The 19,833-nt window shown below is 40.8% G+C and overlaps 3 protein-coding genes across 4 annotated transcripts; 2 read left to right on the top strand and 1 right to left on the bottom strand.

Moving 5' to 3' along the window:
* Window positions 1-229: 229 nt before the first annotated feature.
* On the top strand, window positions 230-6,019 carry LOC106601211 (protein FMC1 homolog). Its single transcript, XM_014193232.2, has 2 exons — window positions 230-532; window positions 5,540-6,019. The coding sequence occupies exons 1-2, from the start codon at window positions 404-406 to the stop codon at window positions 5,741-5,743; spliced, it is 333 nt and encodes a 110-aa protein (XP_014048707.1). The 5' UTR covers window positions 230-403; the 3' UTR covers window positions 5,744-6,019.
* Window positions 6,020-6,080: 61 nt separating this feature from the next.
* LOC106601210 (heme-binding protein 1) lies at window positions 6,081-13,628 on the top strand. Of its 2 annotated transcripts, none has more exons than XM_045715158.1 (4): window positions 6,081-7,867; window positions 11,443-11,638; window positions 12,203-12,383; window positions 12,524-13,628. In XM_045715158.1, the coding sequence occupies exons 1-4, from the start codon at window positions 7,790-7,792 to the stop codon at window positions 12,699-12,701; spliced, it is 633 nt and encodes a 210-aa protein (XP_045571114.1). In that variant the 5' UTR covers window positions 6,081-7,789; the 3' UTR covers window positions 12,702-13,628. The 2 variants fall into 2 exon arrangements, with proteins under 2 accessions (XP_045571114.1, XP_014048706.1); XM_014193231.2 differs by having other exon boundaries at window positions 6,084-7,867; window positions 11,500-11,638.
* A 1,142-nt stretch (window positions 13,629-14,770) lies between these two features.
* Window positions 14,771-19,442, bottom strand: LOC100196220 (WW domain binding protein 2). The gene is made up of 8 exons (NM_001141249.1): window positions 19,341-19,442; window positions 18,418-18,526; window positions 16,966-17,104; window positions 16,476-16,568; window positions 16,068-16,253; window positions 15,707-15,790; window positions 15,179-15,255; window positions 14,771-15,066 (listed from the first exon to the last, which is right to left on the bottom strand). Exons 1-8 carry the CDS (start codon window positions 19,397-19,399, stop codon window positions 14,992-14,994), a joined length of 822 nt encoding a protein of 273 aa, NP_001134721.1. The 5' UTR covers window positions 19,400-19,442; the 3' UTR covers window positions 14,771-14,991.
* Window positions 19,443-19,833: the final 391 nt, after the last annotated feature.

The following is a 19,833-nucleotide window of genomic DNA, read 5'->3' as shown; positions in this document are numbered from 1 at the left end:
TATTTAACACATTTTCCTATTTACTTTTTTGAAACTCTGCATTGTTGGTAAAGGGCTTCTAAGTAAGCATTTCACGTTAAGGTCTACATCTGTTGTATTCAGCGCATTTGACAAATACATTTGATTTGACACCTTAAATCCATGCCCACAAAGAATTCCGGATGTTCTGAAGGCAAAGGGGGGTCCGACCCGGTACTAGATGGATGTACCTAATAAACTGTCCACTGAGTGTAATATCTTTTGAATGAGATATCGACATTGCAATGGTTTGAAATGTGGGCTTTTATTTTTAAGGTTTTAATTATTACTATACGAAAGTGATGTCATTATTTGTGCTCCTAATAGTAGGTGTGCGCGAATGATTTATGTATAATTGGTGCGCACCCAAACAAGCCAGTCCAACATGGCGTCGCTGTCTTCACCTCTCCGCCTTTGCCGGGGGATCCTGAGGGAGATACGAGCGATTAAAGGACCGGAATACAAACAGTCTTTGGCATACAATTATGTTTTAGATCAATTCCGTAAAAACCAGGTAAGTCATTTTGATGAGTAAATGAGGTTATTAACTAGCTACAACGTTAATGAAACCACGACATCTATCCACCATGGTAACGTAAGCTAATGTAGCTTGATTGCCGTGGTTAAAAATGTGTTAGCGACCCCAGCCACAATTTAACCCGTTCCAGGATGGCTATCTTCAAGAATGGGCCGCATTGGTGGCTTTGTTATGGGACTAATTTTCTAAATTACAGTGATAAGCTAACGTTATCCAATGGTTAGTATCATTGACCCTAACGTTACTAGTAGCTGGCTAACCAAGCCAAGGTGACCGTCACGAGCCTGCGTCTAACGTTAACATTAGTACTACTTTTCCTCCAATGCACAATTATTAGGCCTAGAAATTGCAGGACTATCGGCATGATGATGATGATGATAATAATAAATAACCATTGTCAATGTTCATTTGCTGCAGCAGTGCAGAATTATACAGTGATTCTCAACAGCAGACGCCTCAGAGAGCTTTGGGGGTCCCTGAAAAGGCAGGATAACAACTAGGTAACACATTGAAAATAACAGCAGGCCAAAATATTTCACATTTAATTTAGTGATGCACCGAGATGACATTTTTGGCCGATATCCAATATTTTCCTTGCCAAAAGAAAACGATACTGATAACCGATAATTACACTTTTTGCTGCCTTTTAAGCATTCCAGTACAGTTAAATAGTTAACACATGGACGCAGCGGTCAAAGGCACTGCATCTCAGTGCAAGAGGCGTCACTACAGTCCCTGGTTTGAATCCAGGCTGTATCACATCCGGCCGTGATTGGGAGTCCCATAGGGACTTATTGTGGCTAGCTTCACAACACATATCCCGGTCCGGTCGAGCCTCACTTGGTAGATGAAGCTAGCTGGCTGCTTATAACGTTAGCTTTGGGCAACAGGGTTAAGTAGCTGGCTAGCTATTTATTTTCATGAACTCAAGTTCAATTTCAATAGGTGAACAAGTGGCAAACTAGCTAATACTTACTAACAAGGATTCCTAAATCATTGCCAAGAATAATGAAAATGACTGCAGTTTCTACAGGTCATTATTTTCAGGCTGGTTGTATTGGTGCTAGCTAGGTACCAAGCTAAAGCTAGCATTTTTAGCTAATATCGTCTGATTCCGTTATGTTCACCGAGATATCGTGCATCCCTAATTGAATATCTGTTTGACAGGCATTGACATATTGTGAGTGTAAATGATTATGGTCTGATGTTGGGGGGGTTGCTGGATTTTGTTGCGAATGTGGGCCTGGTAATAAAAAAAAGGTTGATATAGCTATATCAATCTAATCATAGCATTCCTTTCTTCTTGGCAAATGTGTTAACCAATCATTCAAACTTAACAAATGTAGGCTTCATTCAAACATTGGCCAAGAATACTTGGCTAAATTATAGGCCATAGCCCAACAATGAGATGGGACACGATCCTCTCTTCATGCAGTAGGCTATATATTCATCCTGACCCCACCGACTACATCCTCTTTAGTTAGTAGATGTGATGTAGTATACAACGTAATCAAGTTAGCCATTTTTTCCCCCCTCCAAAATTGTATTTGTCTCATGCTTTGTGAACGGGTCCTTTTCCAACAATCCAGAGTGAAAGTGAAATAGTGACAGGAGGAATAAATACACAGTAAATGACAAATAAAAATGACATGGCTATATACAGGGAGTAGTACCAGTGAGTGATGTGCAGGAGTATGAGGTAATTGAGGTAGCTGTACATATAGGTAGGGGTAAAGTGACTAAGCAAAAGGGTGGGTAATAGACAGTAGCATCAGCTATGTGGTGAGTATGAAAGTCTGTGTGTGGCGTCTGTGTGTGTTGGGATGTCAGTGTTAGTGGTGGGTAGAGTCCAGTGTGTGCATAGTCAGTGCAAGAGGGTTGGTGAAAAAAAGGGTCAATGCAGGTAGTCCGGGTAGCCATTTGATTAGTTGTTTAGCAGTCTTATGGCTTGGCGGTAGAAGCTGTTCAGGATCCTGTTGATTCTAGACTCTTATCATATAGTCGTATGTTTTGAATACTTAAATATACAGTGTCCAACATCTGCTCCCCGGGCGCCAATGACATCGATTAAGGCAGCCTCCCGCACCTCTCTGATTCAGTGGTTGGGTTAAATGCGGGAGACACATTTCGGTTGAATGCGTTCATTTGTGCAACTGACTAGGTATCCCCTTTCCTTTAGAAAGTCTACAACTTGAACTTTTTTCACATTTTACTGCCTTAAAATTCAACCCTGAAAGAATGTTAGTACATTTTTCTAATCAAGAAAAAAATACAAGTTGGACAAGTCTCCAACCCCTGAGTTAATACTTGGTGGAATCACCTTGGGCAGCAGTGAATCATTTGGAATAAGATTCTACCAACTTTTCCCAACTCTTCAGGTTACATACTCAGTTGCTAGTTTTATTAGGTACACCACCCCGTTCACAAAAATGGTTAGCTCCTAGAGACAGTGAGGCACGTGGCCATGGGTTGCTATATAAAGCAGGCAGACGGGCACCGAGGTATTCAGTTTAATGTTTGATTGAACGTTAGAATGGGCAAAACGAGTGAACTATGCGACTTTGAGCGTGGTATAATCGTCGGTGCCAGGCGCACCGGTTCCAGTATCTCAGAAACGACCACCTCCTAGGCTTTTCACGCATGAGTGGCTAGATGGCCGAATGGTAAAGAACATCAGATTTGCCACCAATGCTCCTTTTATAGGACACATCACTGCACTATATACTCCTCTGTAAACTGGTCATCTCTGTATACCTGTCGCAAGACCCACTGGTTGATGCTTATTTATAAAACCCTCTTAGGCCTCACTCCCCCTATCTGAGATATCTACTGCAGCCCTCATCCTCCACATACAACACCCGTTCTGCCAGTCACATTCTGTTAAAGGTCCCCAAAGCACACTCATCCCTGGGTCGCTCCTCTTTTCAGTTCGCTGCAGCTAGCGACTGGAACGAGCTGCAACAAACACTCAAACTTGACAGTTTTATCTCCATCTCTTTATTCAAAGACTCAATCATGGACACTCTTACTGACAGTTGTGGCTGCTTTGTATGATATATTGTTCTCTACCTTCTTGACCTTTGTGCTGTTGCCCAATAATGTTTGTACCATGTTTTTGTGCTGCTACCGTGTTGTTGTGTTTCTACCATGCTGTGTAGTCATGTTTTGCTGTTATGTTGTCTTAGGTCTCTCTATGTAGTGTTGTCTCTCTTGTTGTGATGTGTGGTTTGTCCTATATTTATATTGTATTTATTTTTTTAATCCCAGGCCTCCGTCCCCGCAGGAGGCCTTTTGGTAGGCCGTCATTGTAAATACAAATTTGTTCTTAACTGACTTGCCTAGTAAAATAAATAAATGACAGTGTCTAGGGTTTACCGAGAATGGAGCAACAAACAAAAAACATCCAGTCAGCGGCAGTCCTGTGGGCAAAAAATAGCATGTTGAAGGAGAATGGTAGGAATTGTGCAAGCTAACATGCAGGCCACAAACAGGGAAATAACGGCGCACAACAGCATTTAGGAACGCACAACAGCATCATGTTATGGGTATGCTTGTCACCGGCAGGGACTGGGAAGTTTGCTAGGATCAAAATAAATATGAAAGGAGCACAGCCCAGATAAAAAGCTACAGAAAAACCCACCTTAGTCTTCTGAAAACCTAACCCTGGGATAGGGTTTTATTTTTCAGTGGGACAAATATTTTAATGCAAAAGACACACCAGAATGGCTTTCAAAAGTGGTTGATTGGACCAGTCTGTCTTTTTATTTACATTTAAAAAAGTGTATGTATGTATGTGTGTGTGTGTGTGTGTATATTTTGGAAGATATTAAATATTGCTGTCCAATGATTCACAAACAAATGTACTGAGCATGAGAAGATTTGATTTGAAAAACTATGGATATACAGTATTTTGCCTTAAAACCTCTTAAGGATCCACCCCTAAAATTACATTCCCAAATCTAACTGCCTGTAGCTCAGTCCCTGAAGCAAGGATATGCATATTCTTGGTACCATTTTAAAGGAAACACTTTGAAGTTTGTGGAAATGTAGGAGACTATAACACCAATAGATCTGGTAGAAAATAATACAAAGAAAAAACCAACTGTTCTTTTGTATTTTTTTTGTACCATCTTTGAAATGCAAGAGATAGAACATAATGTACTGTTCTAGCCCAGGTGCAATTTTGATTGTTGCCACTAGATGGCAGAGTGTGCAAAGTTTAGACTGATCCAATGAACCATTGCATTTCTGTTCAAACTTTTGTATCAAGACTGCCCAAATGTGCCTAGTTTTGTTAACTTTTTGATGTTCAAAATTGTTCACTCAAACAATAGCATGGTATTCTTTCACTGTAATAGCTACTGTAAATTGGACCGTGCAGTTAGATTAACAAGAATTTAAGCTTTCTGCCAATATCATATGTCTATGTCCTGGGAAATGTTCTTGTTACTTACAACCTCATGCTAATCGCATTAGCCTACGTTAGCGCAACCGTCCCATGGAAGGGACACCGATCCCAAATAAGTTTTTAAGAGCTGTGCAAAGTTGGTAGAATCATAATGAAAGTTATTCACAGCTGTAATGGTTGCCAAAGATGCTTCCACCAAGTATTAACTCTGGGGTGTGAAGACACACAATCAAGACATCTTGTATTTGTTTATTAATTTGGAAAAATGTTATAACTTTCTTTCACTTTGAAACTGTGCAGTACTGTAGGTTGTGCAGATCTGTAGGGGGAAAAATCTAATTTAATCCCTTTTTTTTTTAAGATTTTATTTGAAGGCAGCAAAATGTGAAGACAAGTGGGTGTTTGCTTTCACTAGGCACTTTATATTTATTTAGTAAATGTATCATATCTATTTGCAAGTAATTGCTGCATAAATTCACATTCAAGATGGCAACGTTAGTCCTCTGTTAGTGTCATTGTTATGCATGCCTTATAAGGGCTTTTTATCTTAATTCTGCCCACTTTTTATTTTTTAGATCACTGGTGAGAGATATTGTCGTGCTCAGGAGGAGGCCCTCCATACTTCGCACAGCTACCTCTGTCTGCTCACCTCCACCCGGCAACACATGGCTCTCTACGACATCTACCATGGGAAAGGGCAGCGTGACACAGAGGAGATGGCAGGAATTGTGGGGCTCAGGCTGCCCACCCAGCCTGGAGGGAAGGGCTGGGAGAAGTGAAAGAAGGGAAGGGAGAAGACTCTCATACGACACCAGAGGGTTGTAATCATCACGCTGGACCTAATGCTATTTTGCTCTTTTACAAAACAGGAAGAGATGAAGGCTGCGACGAACAAGGACTGTGACTTGTGATTATACAAGGGAGGATCAAAGCTATTAGAAATGAGATTCCCAGCTCTCCCTACCACTCACTTTATGTCTGTCTTGAGACAATGTCTGTAATTAAAATATTTGTAAATAATGGGACAAATTGCCAATTAAAGTATTAATCACTTATCAGGGCACCATGACATCTCACTTTTCTTGCAATCCATATGCTGCTAGTGGCTGTTAATAATCTACTAATAAAACAACCAATTCATAAAACAACCAATTCAATCTAACATACAGAATTAAGTAATGATATCCCTTTTGACCTCAATTCAGTAAGGTTTACTTGGAGCAATGTATGATGTTCAGGTAAAGCACTCATACTCGGCAGATAAAACTGAGAACTAATTTAGTCATGTTAATATTTTTAAGGATATCAGGCAATTAAAATTCCTGTTTAATTAAAAGATGAAGCATTACAAAGAGGGTATGTTGTGTCAGATGGATGTGAACTCTTCACTACCTTTTGGCCAGTGGTTTAAACAGTGTGAAGACCAGCCAACAGTGAAATAAAGGAAAGGTCTTAGATAATGCTAGGGCATGCAACATACATAAGAGAAATATAACAATATACTTTATTTTGTCTCTTATGTAGGCGTTTTATAAGAAGATTATTGCCAGCATAATGGAAAACAGCAGGAGTTGTATTGCTTTGTACTGGCATATTAATATGTTTCATTATTGTGTCTATGGCAACTGGCATTTCTACCAACTCCTCCACTACATTTTTATCTGCAGTCTTTTGCCAGATTCTGGGAATAGTTTTTTTTTTCGTTCTTTGTCCTTTGCTATGTTTTCATCCTGGACTATCGTTCAAAAAGAAAGCCTCTTCATTAACAGAGCACCTATTGGAATATTAATTATCTTCTATTCATCCCCCTTTCATAGTTAAATCTGTGTTGCTGTGTAACACTCCCCATTCCATTTGTTACTCGGTGACTAACATTGTCTTCTGTGTGGGTTTAAATAGATTGACCCTAGAGCTACGCAGAACGCTGTGACACATAGGGACAAGAAATATGCTTGCACATGCGCGGCAGCACCCACCGTCCACACGCATGCAGTGAAAATGTAATGCAGAGTGGCACACCAACAGATAGCGTCAAATTATATTGTTATAAAGTCGCAAAATAACACGTGTCTCTACACCCCACTCCTCCATGCATACCAAGACATTAAATTATTTTGACACACAGCTGGAGAGAGAGAGCAGTGACACGCTTGTGCAACATTATGTTATGTCTGTTTTGAGGTGGTATGTGAAAGCGAATGAAATGTTCTCATTTCAATCACCATTCTGTATTACTGCATACAGTAGGCTACACCGCTGCATTAAGTATTCAGTGTATGTTTAATGCGAGTATAACCTTACGCAGTGGAGATGTAAATACAAATTAAATAAACTAGATCATGTTACCGCCTGCAATAATGTGCATTAGAATCGGTGGGAATAATTTAAGTAAATTAAAAGTAGGCTAGATATTAAGTGGAAAAACCAAGAGAGGCGGGGAAGGGAGGGCGGAGACAGTTGTTTATATTCGTGTGGCTCAGTGGCTGTAAATCGTCAACTCGTCTAGTGAGCTAGGAGCAAGATTCACTATTTCAACCTAGTTGCACTACTAGGTAACAACATTAGATAAATACGTGAATAGATATAGGTTCTGATTTGATTTGTCCAATAAGGCCGAGGATCAAGGGAAGGAGTGCACAACATATTTTAAGTGAATCTCCTTATGTGATTTTAAAAGGAGAACAAAAATAAGAAGGTAGGTTAGATTGTGAAATAAGAACAAGTTATTTCACAAAGGAAGCAAAAGCTACAGAAACACAGGCGGCAACATAACATAGCATAAAGGGACAACGCGCGCAGCAGAGTGGTGACCTGGCCAGAGCGCGATGTTTGGAATGATAAAGAATACCATTTTCGGGAACACCGAAGAAACGGACTACAAATTGCTCAGCAGCGAGACCAAGGTAGGATACACCTTGACCTGTCAGTTTCAACTTTAGTGTGTGTGTCTGTCAGTCAAGCATTGCTTCACATGATCGCGCGCTCCACTGTACACCTCCGTGTTGTTTGGTGCATAAAACAACTGCCTGGTCATTACAGACAGATCTCTTCAGTATCTCGCAAATATTGTTTTATTATAAGACATTTTTAATTTGTTACTTTGGTTGCAGTGAAACTAGCCTATTGGCCCCAGTCTACCATGATTTCAAGAAAAATCTTTTTGGATTGTCAGTAGGCCTATGAATTATGCCTTTTAACGATTCTGTAATGCCAATACCTTTAAAGTGTTTGACCTTTTGAAACCATTGTTAATTACACCTTACCTCCTGGCACCTGTGAGCTAGCAGTAGAGGGTGGGGGCAGATCTCTGTGTGTGTGTGTTCCCTATGACCTCAGTAGTGGCACCACTGTGTATACTGCTACATTGACCATACCTCATTAAGAGTTTGACATAATATAAGAATTTGTTCTTAACTGACTTGCCTAGTTAAATAAAAATAAAACTGAGGTCATTGAAAGCAAGGTTGTATTCTCTGAGAGACTGACAGATAGTGACAGATAATATGAGGTTGGTTAGTTGGGAGGGAAAGGGTTTGGTGAAACTAGTAATGTGTGAGCTTCCATAGTATTTACTTGTGCACCCTGACAGAGTTCTTCATTAAATACTACATTTGAGACGAGACAAAGCCAGACAGATGGAAGCAAAGACGACTGCTAGATCAATTGACTGAGAGAGCGTGGAATCAAGTGACACTGACAGACACATCTACAGACATTGGCCTGACAAAGAGACTGATCATGAATCTGGAACTTCTTCAATCTATAACATGGAACCAGATGACCAAAACGGCTGTATGAGGAATAGGAAAAAGAGAGTATTTGTATCAATAGGCACGAGTGGCCATTAAATAGGCGATAGACAGGCTATTGGCAGTTTTGAAATCAGTCAGTGCTAAATCTGTGAACTTCACTAGAGCCTAAATGATCACACTGAAATCTCACACGGGACGATCAGAGGAATTTGAGTCTGACATCATACACTCTTAATTAAAACTGACATTGAATACAGATGAACTGTCTGCACATGCTCAGACACACACACACACAGCTTGGTGGGCCCTGTCATATTTCAGGGCTTACAAATGGAAGGAGATGGCTTTAAAGTTAGAATCCTTAGTAGTTACATACATTTTTGGACTTATAAATGAATGATATGTACCCATTGATTATTGAAGAATATAACATAAAGGCCTCATGAGCTTAGTTCAACTGTCGTACCCCATCACACCAATGTTTGTAAACAACATAAATGTAAACAAACACTGTATAGCCTCAAAACATGGTTAAAGCTATAATTATGTCATCATGGATGGTCAGCCCTTGCGTCCTTTCTCTGTCAATGAATTTGAGAGTGGTTACATTTCTCCCTTAGCTTTTTACCAAAACAGAGGCAGGTACTATTCTGTTTATTTTCATGTTCTTTTCTTCTTCACGGTATTGATATTATGCAATGTTTTAATTCGTCTGAAATGATCTTACTTGGCACCATGCATTGTTTAGTAATGACAAGACATTTGATTAGATGGACAAGTTGACAGCACAATATGCTTATTATATAATGACAGCACATTGTCTATTTCTTAATACTCAAGACAGGCTCATACTCCAAGCCAACTGAATGGTTATAGAGGCCATCGTTGTCATGTAAGACTGAAATGTTAACTTCTCTGTGTGAGAGGTTTACAAACTTCACATGACATTGTGTGGTGACATTCAAACCAAATAAAACCATTTGTTTAAAAGTTAGAAAAAGAAAGAGAGCGGGTTGAATATGAAATGAATTGCTAATATTAGCACATCTACAATAATTATGGCCCACGTCTACCCAGCTGAGACACAGAGTAATTATATATGAAGGTTGCAGGATTCCAGCTAGGCACACACGCTAATTGCACCTTTAGACTGAACTCAGGAACAAAGTGTTCAATTATTGCTGTTGGAACATGTCACCTACATGTATTGTTAACGTTGGTCACAGTGACATATACCGTGGGCTCCAAAGGATTGGGGCAGTGAATTTTGTTGTTATTTTGGCTCTGTACTACAGCACTTTTGGATATTTTTTATTGTACATTATTTACCATTAATTTCTATTGGGCACTAAATAATCTAAAACACAACCAAAACAAACAGCAAATGCATCCAACAATGGATGAAAATACCCTCAAGCGGACAATCTGCACTTTAACCTCATAGTCAGTGTATCATTTCAAATCCAATGTGCTGGAGTACAGAGCCAAAATAACAAAAAATGTGGAACAACACAATGGGAATGGGCCAGTTGACACCAGTGACACATCATAGCATAATTGCAGTGAAGTAAGAAAACATGTTAAAGATATGGCATTACTGTCATCCCATCCATCGACTGTAGTTATTTCCTATGAGCTTACATTTACATTTATTCCACAGTCTCAAGGATGGGTTGCAGCCACAACGCCTTCATCAATATGAACACCAAACACCAGTCAGAAGCACTATGAACGAGACTATGAACGAGACTATGAACGAGTTCTCGACATCCCAATTAGACCAGCTGGAGTCAATTTTTAGTGTCTAGACAATTCTGCTAAAATAAACCTTCTAGCTATTCAGCAACACAGTTCAATCCCTGTATCAATCAATACAATGAATACCATATCAATATTGTTGCTAGGGCCAAGACGATACCAGTATCGCGATACTCGTTAGTGTCGTGGCAAGGAAACAAAACACAAAACAGATTTAACTTCTTTAGGAAAACAACCCTAATGTTGGAAACAAACATCATTATGTTGTCATCCAGTCCTACTTGTAAATAGTGTTTTCAGTGCATAATGTAGTATTTACATTGCATTATATGTCTAGTCATGTAGCAGGCATTCGTATTCAGTGGGAGTGATTTAAAGCAAGGGATAACTTAGTGGAATGGATCTGAATAAAACATTTGGCGCTTTCAAAAATGTGGCCTTCATTGAGGTCCCTTTCAGTGGAACAGATTTACTCAAGACTGGTTATGGAATGAGTGATTATTGTGAAACGTAACGTTCCTCTGTCATTTAATGGTTGATATTTCTCAGCATAAGCCTTCCTCTTAGGACAAGTACATCATAACATGTATAAGAACAGGCAGCAAGTCAGTGAGTGTGTGTACACACCGCATTAACCCCACTCTGCCGTGTGTGTGTGTGTGCAGCGCCTATGGTTTGGTCTTATGTAAGAAAAGGCATCTCTGTCCCATTATTCTCTTTAGGCTTCATTAACCACTGCGGGGCCCTGAGAGCAGAGCAGGAAAGAACTGGATTCAAATCAGCGTAATATTTTGGATCTCGATCCTTTTCTGGGGGCATTTGGCTGTCCTCTGTTTGTTTCCACTCCAAGTGTTTCACCAGCATCAGTGAGCACAGATTCGGCCCATTGCATATCGCCAATCACAGCACCCCCAGCCCCACCCCCCTCTAACCCCCAAGTACTGTGTGGCTTCCTTCCCTCTGAACAGTTTGTCAACATGTGTGTCATTGGTGAATCACGTTTGGCCTCCCGCTCTCTTCCCCAGGAGGGGGTCAGCTACGAGGTGCGGAGGTATGATGGTGCAAAGTATGCCTCAGTGAGCTCAGAGGGGCGGACCTTTGACCAGGTGACGGGGGAGCTAGTGAGGAAGCTGCTCGTGTACATTGGGGGAAGCAACGACCAAGGTGAGCCAATCAGAGAGCAGGGCCTGTCCTGTCAGTCAGTGGACTTCATATGTGGACACATCTTTAATGAGCCCTAAGCTCAGAAAGATCTAGGGGCTCGACTCAATTCATATTGTTGAAGTTCAGCGCTATAGCGCAATTGAAATTTGAAGGGAATTTCCGATTGAGCCAACATATGCAGCGTTTACCATGAATGTGGAAACATTGCCTTTAAATTTCTAACTAACCGCTGTAGCGCAGGTCTTAAGCGCTACGGATTGAATTGAGCCACCGATGTAATGTGCATATTTGAAAGTATTGCATTGATGTAAGCAAGTAATATGGTGAAAACTCTTTCTAGTCTACCAGAGGGTTCGATAGTGTTATTACCATGTTACTGGCACCTATTCAGAACTTTCAGATCTTCAAGGGTGACTGAAGAAGTGTCTACTCTGTTTGATGCTAGAGGTCAGTTTGAAACTGGGTCTAAGAGGATGCAATGAACTCGATGCACACATAATAAGACTGTTGCAATAAGTTGTCTGCTATCCCCTCTATCTGTCCTCTGTATCTTTGTTTTCCAAGGGGAGGCAATGGGGACGACAGCACCGGTTATCATCACAGTATATCCCAGGGACGATGGTGTGATGTCACGCCGTTTGGTGGTTAGCCTCAGGATTCCCACCAACTACCAAGTCAGTCCCCCTGTGCCCATCGACAGTGCCATCAGAATCGAGGATCGACCCGGCATGACTGTCTACTCACTGTGGGTGTCTCCATGCAGTCTTCACCTCACTTTGTTCTTTAATTCTTTACAATAAAAAATGTATTTAATATTCATAAATTATTTGATCACATATCCTCTTTATCTCTCCTTTCCTATCCACCTACCCTTTCTTTTCACAGGCAGTTTGGAGGCTTCGCAGGGGAGACTGAGTACCGTGCAGAGGCCTCTCGCCTAACCAAAACTCTTGGTGAGACTGCCCCCTTTCAGCGGAAACAGTACTTCTGCTGCACCTACGACCCGCCAATGAAACCCTACGGCCGACGCAACGAGGTGTGGTTCCTACAGGAGGAGCCATAAGGGAAGCATTAAGACCGACTCTTAATAATAACCTATAGTCACTTCCTCTCCATCTTCACTGATCACTTGATCTTCATCCCCAAAAAATAGGATATGTGAAAATAATATGGCAACAGGGGATTTGTTTTCAAATCAGTGCAAATGAAGGAGAGGTGATGCAAAGAAGAGTATTAGACTATTGAAAGGTCATAAAGGGGAGGGATGGGCAGCGGGCTACATAGTTACTGGTCCAAAGTAGTGCAATAGTACGGTACCATTATCAGTAACTGGATATTAAGTGGCCTAGGGTTAGGAGCCACTAACCATAAAGTACTGCTGTGTGTTATAGGTGGTACATCATTAACTCAAGTTCTTATTTTGTACACCCAGGGGTTGACACTCCCCTTAAAACATGCTTCGTAGTGCTTGGAAGAAATCAGGCTGTACACATATCACTATTCAGCAGTCTAATTAAATTATGCTTGACTTCACACACCATAAAAACAAAATGACAGTTAATTTAATTACTTATTGAATACTTACGTTTTAAAAAGCACAATTCCTTTTCCCAAGGGAGGGAATTGGAAATAAACTAGGAATTGAGCCATAGAATAGTGATAGTCAAATGTTTTCTTTAGTATGAATTAGTTGGTGGGGAGGATATGAAGGAGAAATGTATTAGTCATTCCTTAAGTGTTATCATTTGAGATGTCTAATCCTTCTGTGATGATGACATGAAAACTTTAAGACAGCAGTTGTGTGTAGTGAATGTTTTGGTGTGCTTGTATTTGGAGTCTTTGAATTGTAATGTTACTTATTATGATTCTTGAAACTGTATTTTGAAATACCTCTGTATAGTGTGTGATTTTCTGTGAAAATATGGAGTGACGATATCGTCAGGATTTGATAGCGTTTCATATCATAATGTTATTGAAGATATTACTAATACGTTTTTTGTGCAATACTGACGTTTTCTTTTTTTAGTTCTATACAAACAAAAGAATGCTTAAAATACTGGTACACCACTGTTTTGAATAGGTTTTACATAAACATTTATTTATTATTAGATTTTGAATCAATATGAAGAACTCAAAAGAAGGAATAGGGTTTACAAACAAGATATTTCACAGACATTTGATACATTTAAGCAGATAATTAAAACCAACCAAACCTATAACCTAAAACTAGTACAACATGTCCTCTCTATGCACTCTGAGAAAATAGCAATTATATGGTCTGTTAGTCACTACAACCCAGTTTAATCAGGAATAAATGAGTGGTTTTCACAGGTTAATTCATCACAACTGCAAGAAAGCACTGTGTAGCGGGCTAGAGGCTAAATAAATACATGGCCTAGTAACCCCACACTTGTGTAATTGCACAGAGAGTAGGGTTTTGGTTTCAGCCGGGCTTTGCATTCATCAATAGAATATACAGGGTTCGACTAGGGCATGGGTTATTCATGTGACCAGTTATCATCTCTAGGCTCAACAAGTTATTTGTGAGATCTAGGAACATTTCACATTACCAATAATCTCACCCACGTAACGGTACATGTCAGTACTCCATCCAATTGCTATATTCAAACAACATGCACTTCCTTCCTTCAAAAAAACCCAGAAATAATCTAGAAAGGTATGGTGTACATTGAGAGCACTGGGAACTTCAGCTTTCATTCAAGGCTCTCTGGAACAAACTTAAACCACGCACCAACCACGCACCAATGGAAACACTTACTGTGAACGTGAATGTAAAAATACTTTACAATACTAGTAGGAATAGAAATTGTCGTTTTGTTAATAAGCATCATCATTTTAATCGAAAATTGTTATAAAATGTATTTTGGTAATAAACCTCTGGATTTAAAAAATGCTGTAAATATTTAATGCCTATACATTCCTCATACTGCCCATTACATGTACTTCAACTCAACAGGGCAGTTAGATACCCTTTCCTAAGTACAGGACAGTTCCACATTCTAACAGACTGAAGGAGAGAGAGCCGACCATGATAACTGAAAAGATTGAATACTTATCTGTTACGTGAATAACCATTTACTTGGCAATTGACAAAATAAAATAAACTGAGTGGGAGGGGGTGAAATAAAGCTTTACTCATGATTAAAAGGAACCATTCATCATTTGAAAATGTCCCAACATTGTTGTGCCTCAAAATTACTTGTGTGAATTGCCAGAAAATAATCTTGCCTTTTTGTCAATGTAGTACTTTATACTTTCCTTTCCAGTCTAATAATTATCATCCCCTTAATAATTTGCTGTTGCATTTATTAGTGGATGATGGTTATTGAGCTTTAGTTGTTCTTCTTCTCTGGATAGCCTGGGTAAGGAGCAGGAGGGGCAGAAGGTGCATAGGGAGGAGGCTGTTCCTATGTGGGAATAAACAGTGACAGAATATCTTAAAAATACTGAACTAAAAACATAAACACAGCATAAATTGCATGCACTGAATGGACATGGAGAGAATAACAGGTCCCTTACCATGGGCATGTAGACATTGTGGGGGTTGTTGGGGTTGAAATAGGCGCTGCCTGCTGCCTCTGCTGCCTTGGCATTACCTGAGGATCAGGGAGAGACAGATAAATGAGGGGAGAATAATGCATATGTACAGTAACTGATACAGAAGCACATGCTACTGTAACTGTAGAGTAGGAGAGACAATGGAGCACACTTAGCACAGTATATTGCAGCAGGATACTCATGACAAGACATCTTCCGGACAGAATGATGCACACTTCCAACTCTATTTCAATTCTCCAAAACCCACAAATAGACACACAACTGACATGTAAATGAGGCGTACTGAGTTCAGGCCACCTGGGTTGTTTCATGGGCTAAGGGAGACTAGGGGTGAAAGGTATTTTGTTTGTTTCTCCTTTTTAATATGATGTGTACCGGTTACGACATCAGCACTCCTTTCTCAGTGCCATGTGCTTCATATTGAGGCAGACTGATGGGATCAGACAGATGCAGCGATGCAGACATACAGAGAGAGACAGGGAGACAAACCTGCAGGGGGAGCTGCCCAGTTTTGGGGGGGCCCAGGATACGGGGGAGGTGGGGCCATGTAGGCAGGGGCAGATGGGTACATTCCTGCAACACAAGAGAGAATACCCAAAATACTCATAACAGCCTTGGGGACACATCTTTACTTGAAGTAGTTATAAATATTGACACCAATCAATAAAATTCATACACTCATAACAATGGAGGTATTATCCAAAATATTTCTGTATTTAAGTGCTAGGCAATCTCTAATGTAAACTTCAATCTGCTAGCATCACAGCATTTGATTCTCAATTATTATGACCCAAACCTGCATAACATACAAACAGTTTTATAGTGATGATAAAGTTCTTTAATAACAAACCTGCGGCTGCCATAGGGTAGGGATAGCCCATGTTGCCTGGGGGAGCCTGGTAGAAACCATTCTGCTGGGGTGGGGATTCATACGGGTAGTTCTGAGGAACAGGTGGTGGGCCGTAGCCATTCATTACTCCAGGAGAGGGATAGCCAAAGGAGGCACCTCCGTTTTGAGCAGGAGGGGCACGAGATGCTAAAACAAAGTTGAGGGTTAATCCTAAAATACAGACTGGACTAAAAGAGTAACATGTATAACAAATATAAACTTTGACTGCATTACTAGGAAATTCTTTAGTGATGTACATGTTTAATGAATTATTTAATTGTACGATATAAACTGAGTAAAGCAGATACTGTATGTTGAATGACAAATAGGCTCTGTACTGACAAACATGGCAGTCATGAAATTACTTACCATTTGTTGCCAGTTTGAAGAGGTGTTGACCTAACTCGATGGCTCCCCCACTGGAAAAAGACATCTTGAAGCTAGCCTGGCCTTCCCAGCCTCCTGAAACCAAAGAAAGTAGTGTCAAAACATTGATGAGCACTGTGTACTTGTCTTTGCATTAAATTGCACGTCCGATATTGAATTATAATCAGTGCTTTGGAGGAGATGTCACACTTCAATTTCTACTACTTCTGCTAAAAACTACTACTGCTGCTAAAAACTTTGACACATAGACATTGTAAAGTAAAACGAGATTGTGGTTTACAGACTGATGTCAGCCTTGGAAAATATCTGGCCTTGGCAAATCACCCTTGCATCATTGATTCACTTCTGCATGTATTCCTAGGACACATCAGGTCATACCTGGGACTGGAGGCCATAAACACTTTGCATGCTCTACAGTTATTTCCTCATGATGGTGTTGAATGCTACGGGAGGACAACAAACTGCTGCCTACCCCCAGCCTCAGCAGACACTGTGCCCCTGATGTAATTGGCGGCGAAGACTGGCTGCTCAATGCTGCAGCCCTTCATCAGGTAGTACGGGAACATCACAGACCCCAGGCTGTCCTTGGCATTACTGGACACAAACACCAACTGAAACGAGGACAAACAGAGCAATGGTAGTCTTCCAGTTTGTGATACTGCAGACAGGATGGCGTGAGTGGTGAAACAGAAGAGTCGTATGTCCTTGTGAGTTTTTATTTGTAGTTAGTTTTTTACCCCCTTTTCGCGATATCCAATCGGTAGTCAAAGTCTTGTCCCATCGCTGCAACTACCCTACGGACTCAGGAGAGGCGAAGGTCGAGAGCCATGCATCCTCTGAAACACGACGCTGCCAAGCCACTGCTTCTAGACACACTGTTCACTTAACCCGGAAGCCAGCCGAACCAATGTGTCGGAGGAAACACCGTCCAGCTGGCACCGAAGTCAGCTTGCAGGCGCCCAGCCCGCCACAAGGAGTCACTAGAGCGCGATGGGACAAGGACTTTCCAGCTGGCCAAACCCTCATGACTCTAGGCCAATTGTGCGCCACCTCATGGGTCTCTGGGTCGCGGCCGGCTGCGACACAACCTGCGATTGAACCCAGGTCTGTAGTGATGCCTCTAGCACTGCGACGCAGTGCCGTAGACTGCACCACTCGGGAAGTCCCCTTTTTGAGTTTTGATGTTGAGTCTTTTCCCAACAAAGTGATGTTAGGATATAGAAGTTAGCCCGTAAAAGCTTTTGTGCCGAATACATTACATTGTTACAGGTGTCAAGCTTACGGGCAGCAGTGTGTAGGAGGGAGGTTCCTAGGTGTGTGAAGTGTGCAGAAGGGCATGAGACAAAGGAATGTGTAGCATTGGGGAAAGTAGTGGTATGTGTTAATTGTCGGGGTGCCCATGAGGCTGGAGATCAGAAATGTCCCGTGCTAGAGAGGCAGGTTGAGGTTTCCTGGGTTAGAGTAGTGCAGAAGTTGTCATATGCGGAGGCACTGAAGAAAGTAGAGGAAGATGGGTCAAGGGGGAGGGATCCTGAGAGGAGTGGCTTGAGTAGTAGAACTGTACCAGTACAGAGGGATAGGCCAAAAAGTGCTATGTTTCAGTAAGATTGTATTTTTTGCATTTATAGCAATAGTCATCAACTGTACTGCAGGGATGGAACGTAAGTCATAGAAAATTGGGGTTGTGGTGGCAGCTGCAGAGATGCATTTGGTTATTAGTGAGTGAAGGGTTAGATGGTAGGGTATTTGTAGATTCTTTTGTATAGATTTTTTTTAAGCAAAGTATAAGGGAGTTATACTCCAGTCTAGTAGGTGACGGTAATGCAACATTTATTGGATGCCAACCGCTATTAAACCTCATAGAATAAAAAGGATTGTCTTCCAACAGGCACACAGGACCAGCATGGTCAGATAATAAACATACCCTGTATGGAGTGAGGTAAACAGTCCCTTTCTTGGACCCCCTCAGCAGGTCTGTCTTGCTGGTGACATCACTGAAGGACAGCTCCACATTCTTGCATTCCCTCAACACACTAATGGAGGATACATGGTCAGTTTAGGCATGTGTAGTGAATTTACAGATCAATAGGTATAGTATGTATGACAGGTCCACCATAGGACAAATACTGTCGTAGAATCCTAGCAGAACCGAGTGTCAAGGGACATAGTGGGATTCTGTATGGTCTACATCATTTCACATAGGCTTACTATTGGCATTTCACATACTGGTTGGTTGGTTAAATCTGACACTTCCAGAATGTGCCAAATCTAACTATTATGAAAAGTTCTTTATTCGTATATTTCCTAAGTTCCTGTTACTTTAACAACTTCCTAAAACTCTGTCACAACGTTTACTTTAGACTCAGGTTGTAGTTGGGGCGGGCGGGCTCTCTCTTTGTTGACTTTGCTGTCAGTCTACCTCCCTGGAAAACAAACTTATTTAGCTAGCTTACTCTTATACCTAGTTTGACTAAAGTAAGAAAATGTATCTACCTAACGTTAGCTTTAATACGTTTCAAATGCGTAATGATGACTGACTGACTTAGTACTTTGATAGCATTTCCTGCCAGCAAGGCCAACAACAATGACGTTGCTGACTGGTAGCTAGCTAACAGTTAGCTAGCTAAAAATAATTAAACTAGTTAACGACGTTATCACAACAAAATAACGCTTGCTGAATAAAACAAAAGCAACCCAAGTAGCTAACTGACATTGGCTAGATTTAATTAACACTAGGTACAGAAGCTAGCTAGCTAACATTACCGTAACAGCTAACGTTAACTTGCGAGTTAGCTAACTAAGCTACCTTTAGATAGTGAGCTTCGTGGCGATAAATGATTCACTAACCTCTCGCCGTTGTTAATCAAAACTCCTCCGTTTTGAGAATGATTTCGATTCAAAGCCATGTTCAGATAGTCTAATACTCTAGTACTCTTCGTCAGGTACAGCTACACACTGGAAATGAGAGGAATGCCCCAAAACCCTGAAAGTGTTACGTCACAGGATCAGCTGTTTCATGTGCTGTGACTGCAATGTTCTGTTTGCCGACATTGTTTCCCATATTGTCAACAAGCCTTTGAATTGAGATTGTCATATAAATTCTAGTGTGTTGAGGTTAGGTGGGATATTTGAGATTGGTTTGGATGAAATAATACAGCATTGTGGTTGTGAAGAGAGCTGAGTAGGCCCAAGGAGAGTAAATACTTTTCATATATGATTGATTATTGTTTAAACATCATCCATTATGTTATGTTTTTATAGAATGTGCTTCGAGTTTGCCTCAGTCGTAGTCCAATACTAGAACATCTAATGGGTGGCTATATATTCCAAATTGGATTAT

The sequence above is a fragment of the Salmo salar genome, chromosome ssa03, assembly GCF_905237065.1.
Source record: "Salmo salar chromosome ssa03, Ssal_v3.1, whole genome shotgun sequence".
Classification (NCBI taxonomy): domain Eukaryota; kingdom Metazoa; phylum Chordata; class Actinopteri; order Salmoniformes; family Salmonidae; genus Salmo; species Salmo salar.
The sequence above is the reverse complement of the archived record's forward strand: the minus strand, read 5'-3'. Positions and strand labels throughout refer to the sequence as shown.

Bases quoted from the DNA above. Each gene is read 5' to 3' on its own strand.
- LOC106601211 (XM_014193232.2), top strand. From the start codon at position 404: ATGGCGTCGCTGTCTTCACCTCTCCGCCTTTGCCGGGGGATCCTGAGG. The intron at 533-5,539 runs GTAAGTCATTTT...TTTATTTTTTAG, and splicing joins ATCAATTCCGTAAAAACCAG to ATCACTGGTGAGAGATATTG.
- LOC106601210 (XM_045715158.1), top strand. From the start codon at position 7,790: ATGTTTGGAATGATAAAGAATACCATTTTCGGGAACACCGAAGAAACG. The intron at 11,639-12,202 runs GTGAGCCAATCA...TTGTTTTCCAAG, and splicing joins TGGGGGAAGCAACGACCAAG to GGGAGGCAATGGGGACGACA. The intron at 12,384-12,523 runs GTGGGTGTCTCC...TTCTTTTCACAG, and splicing joins GGCATGACTGTCTACTCACT to GCAGTTTGGAGGCTTCGCAG.
- LOC100196220 (NM_001141249.1), bottom strand. From the start codon at position 19,399: ATGGCTTTGAATCGAAATCATTCTCAAAACGGAGGAGTTTTGATTAAC. The intron at 16,254-16,475 runs GTAAGTAATTTC...ACTTTGTTTTAG, and splicing joins CTTCAAACTGGCAACAAATG to CATCTCGTGCCCCTCCTGCT. The intron at 15,256-15,706 runs GTTTGTCTCCCT...CCTGATCCTCAG, and splicing joins CTGGGCAGCTCCCCCTGCAG to GTAATGCCAAGGCAGCAGAG.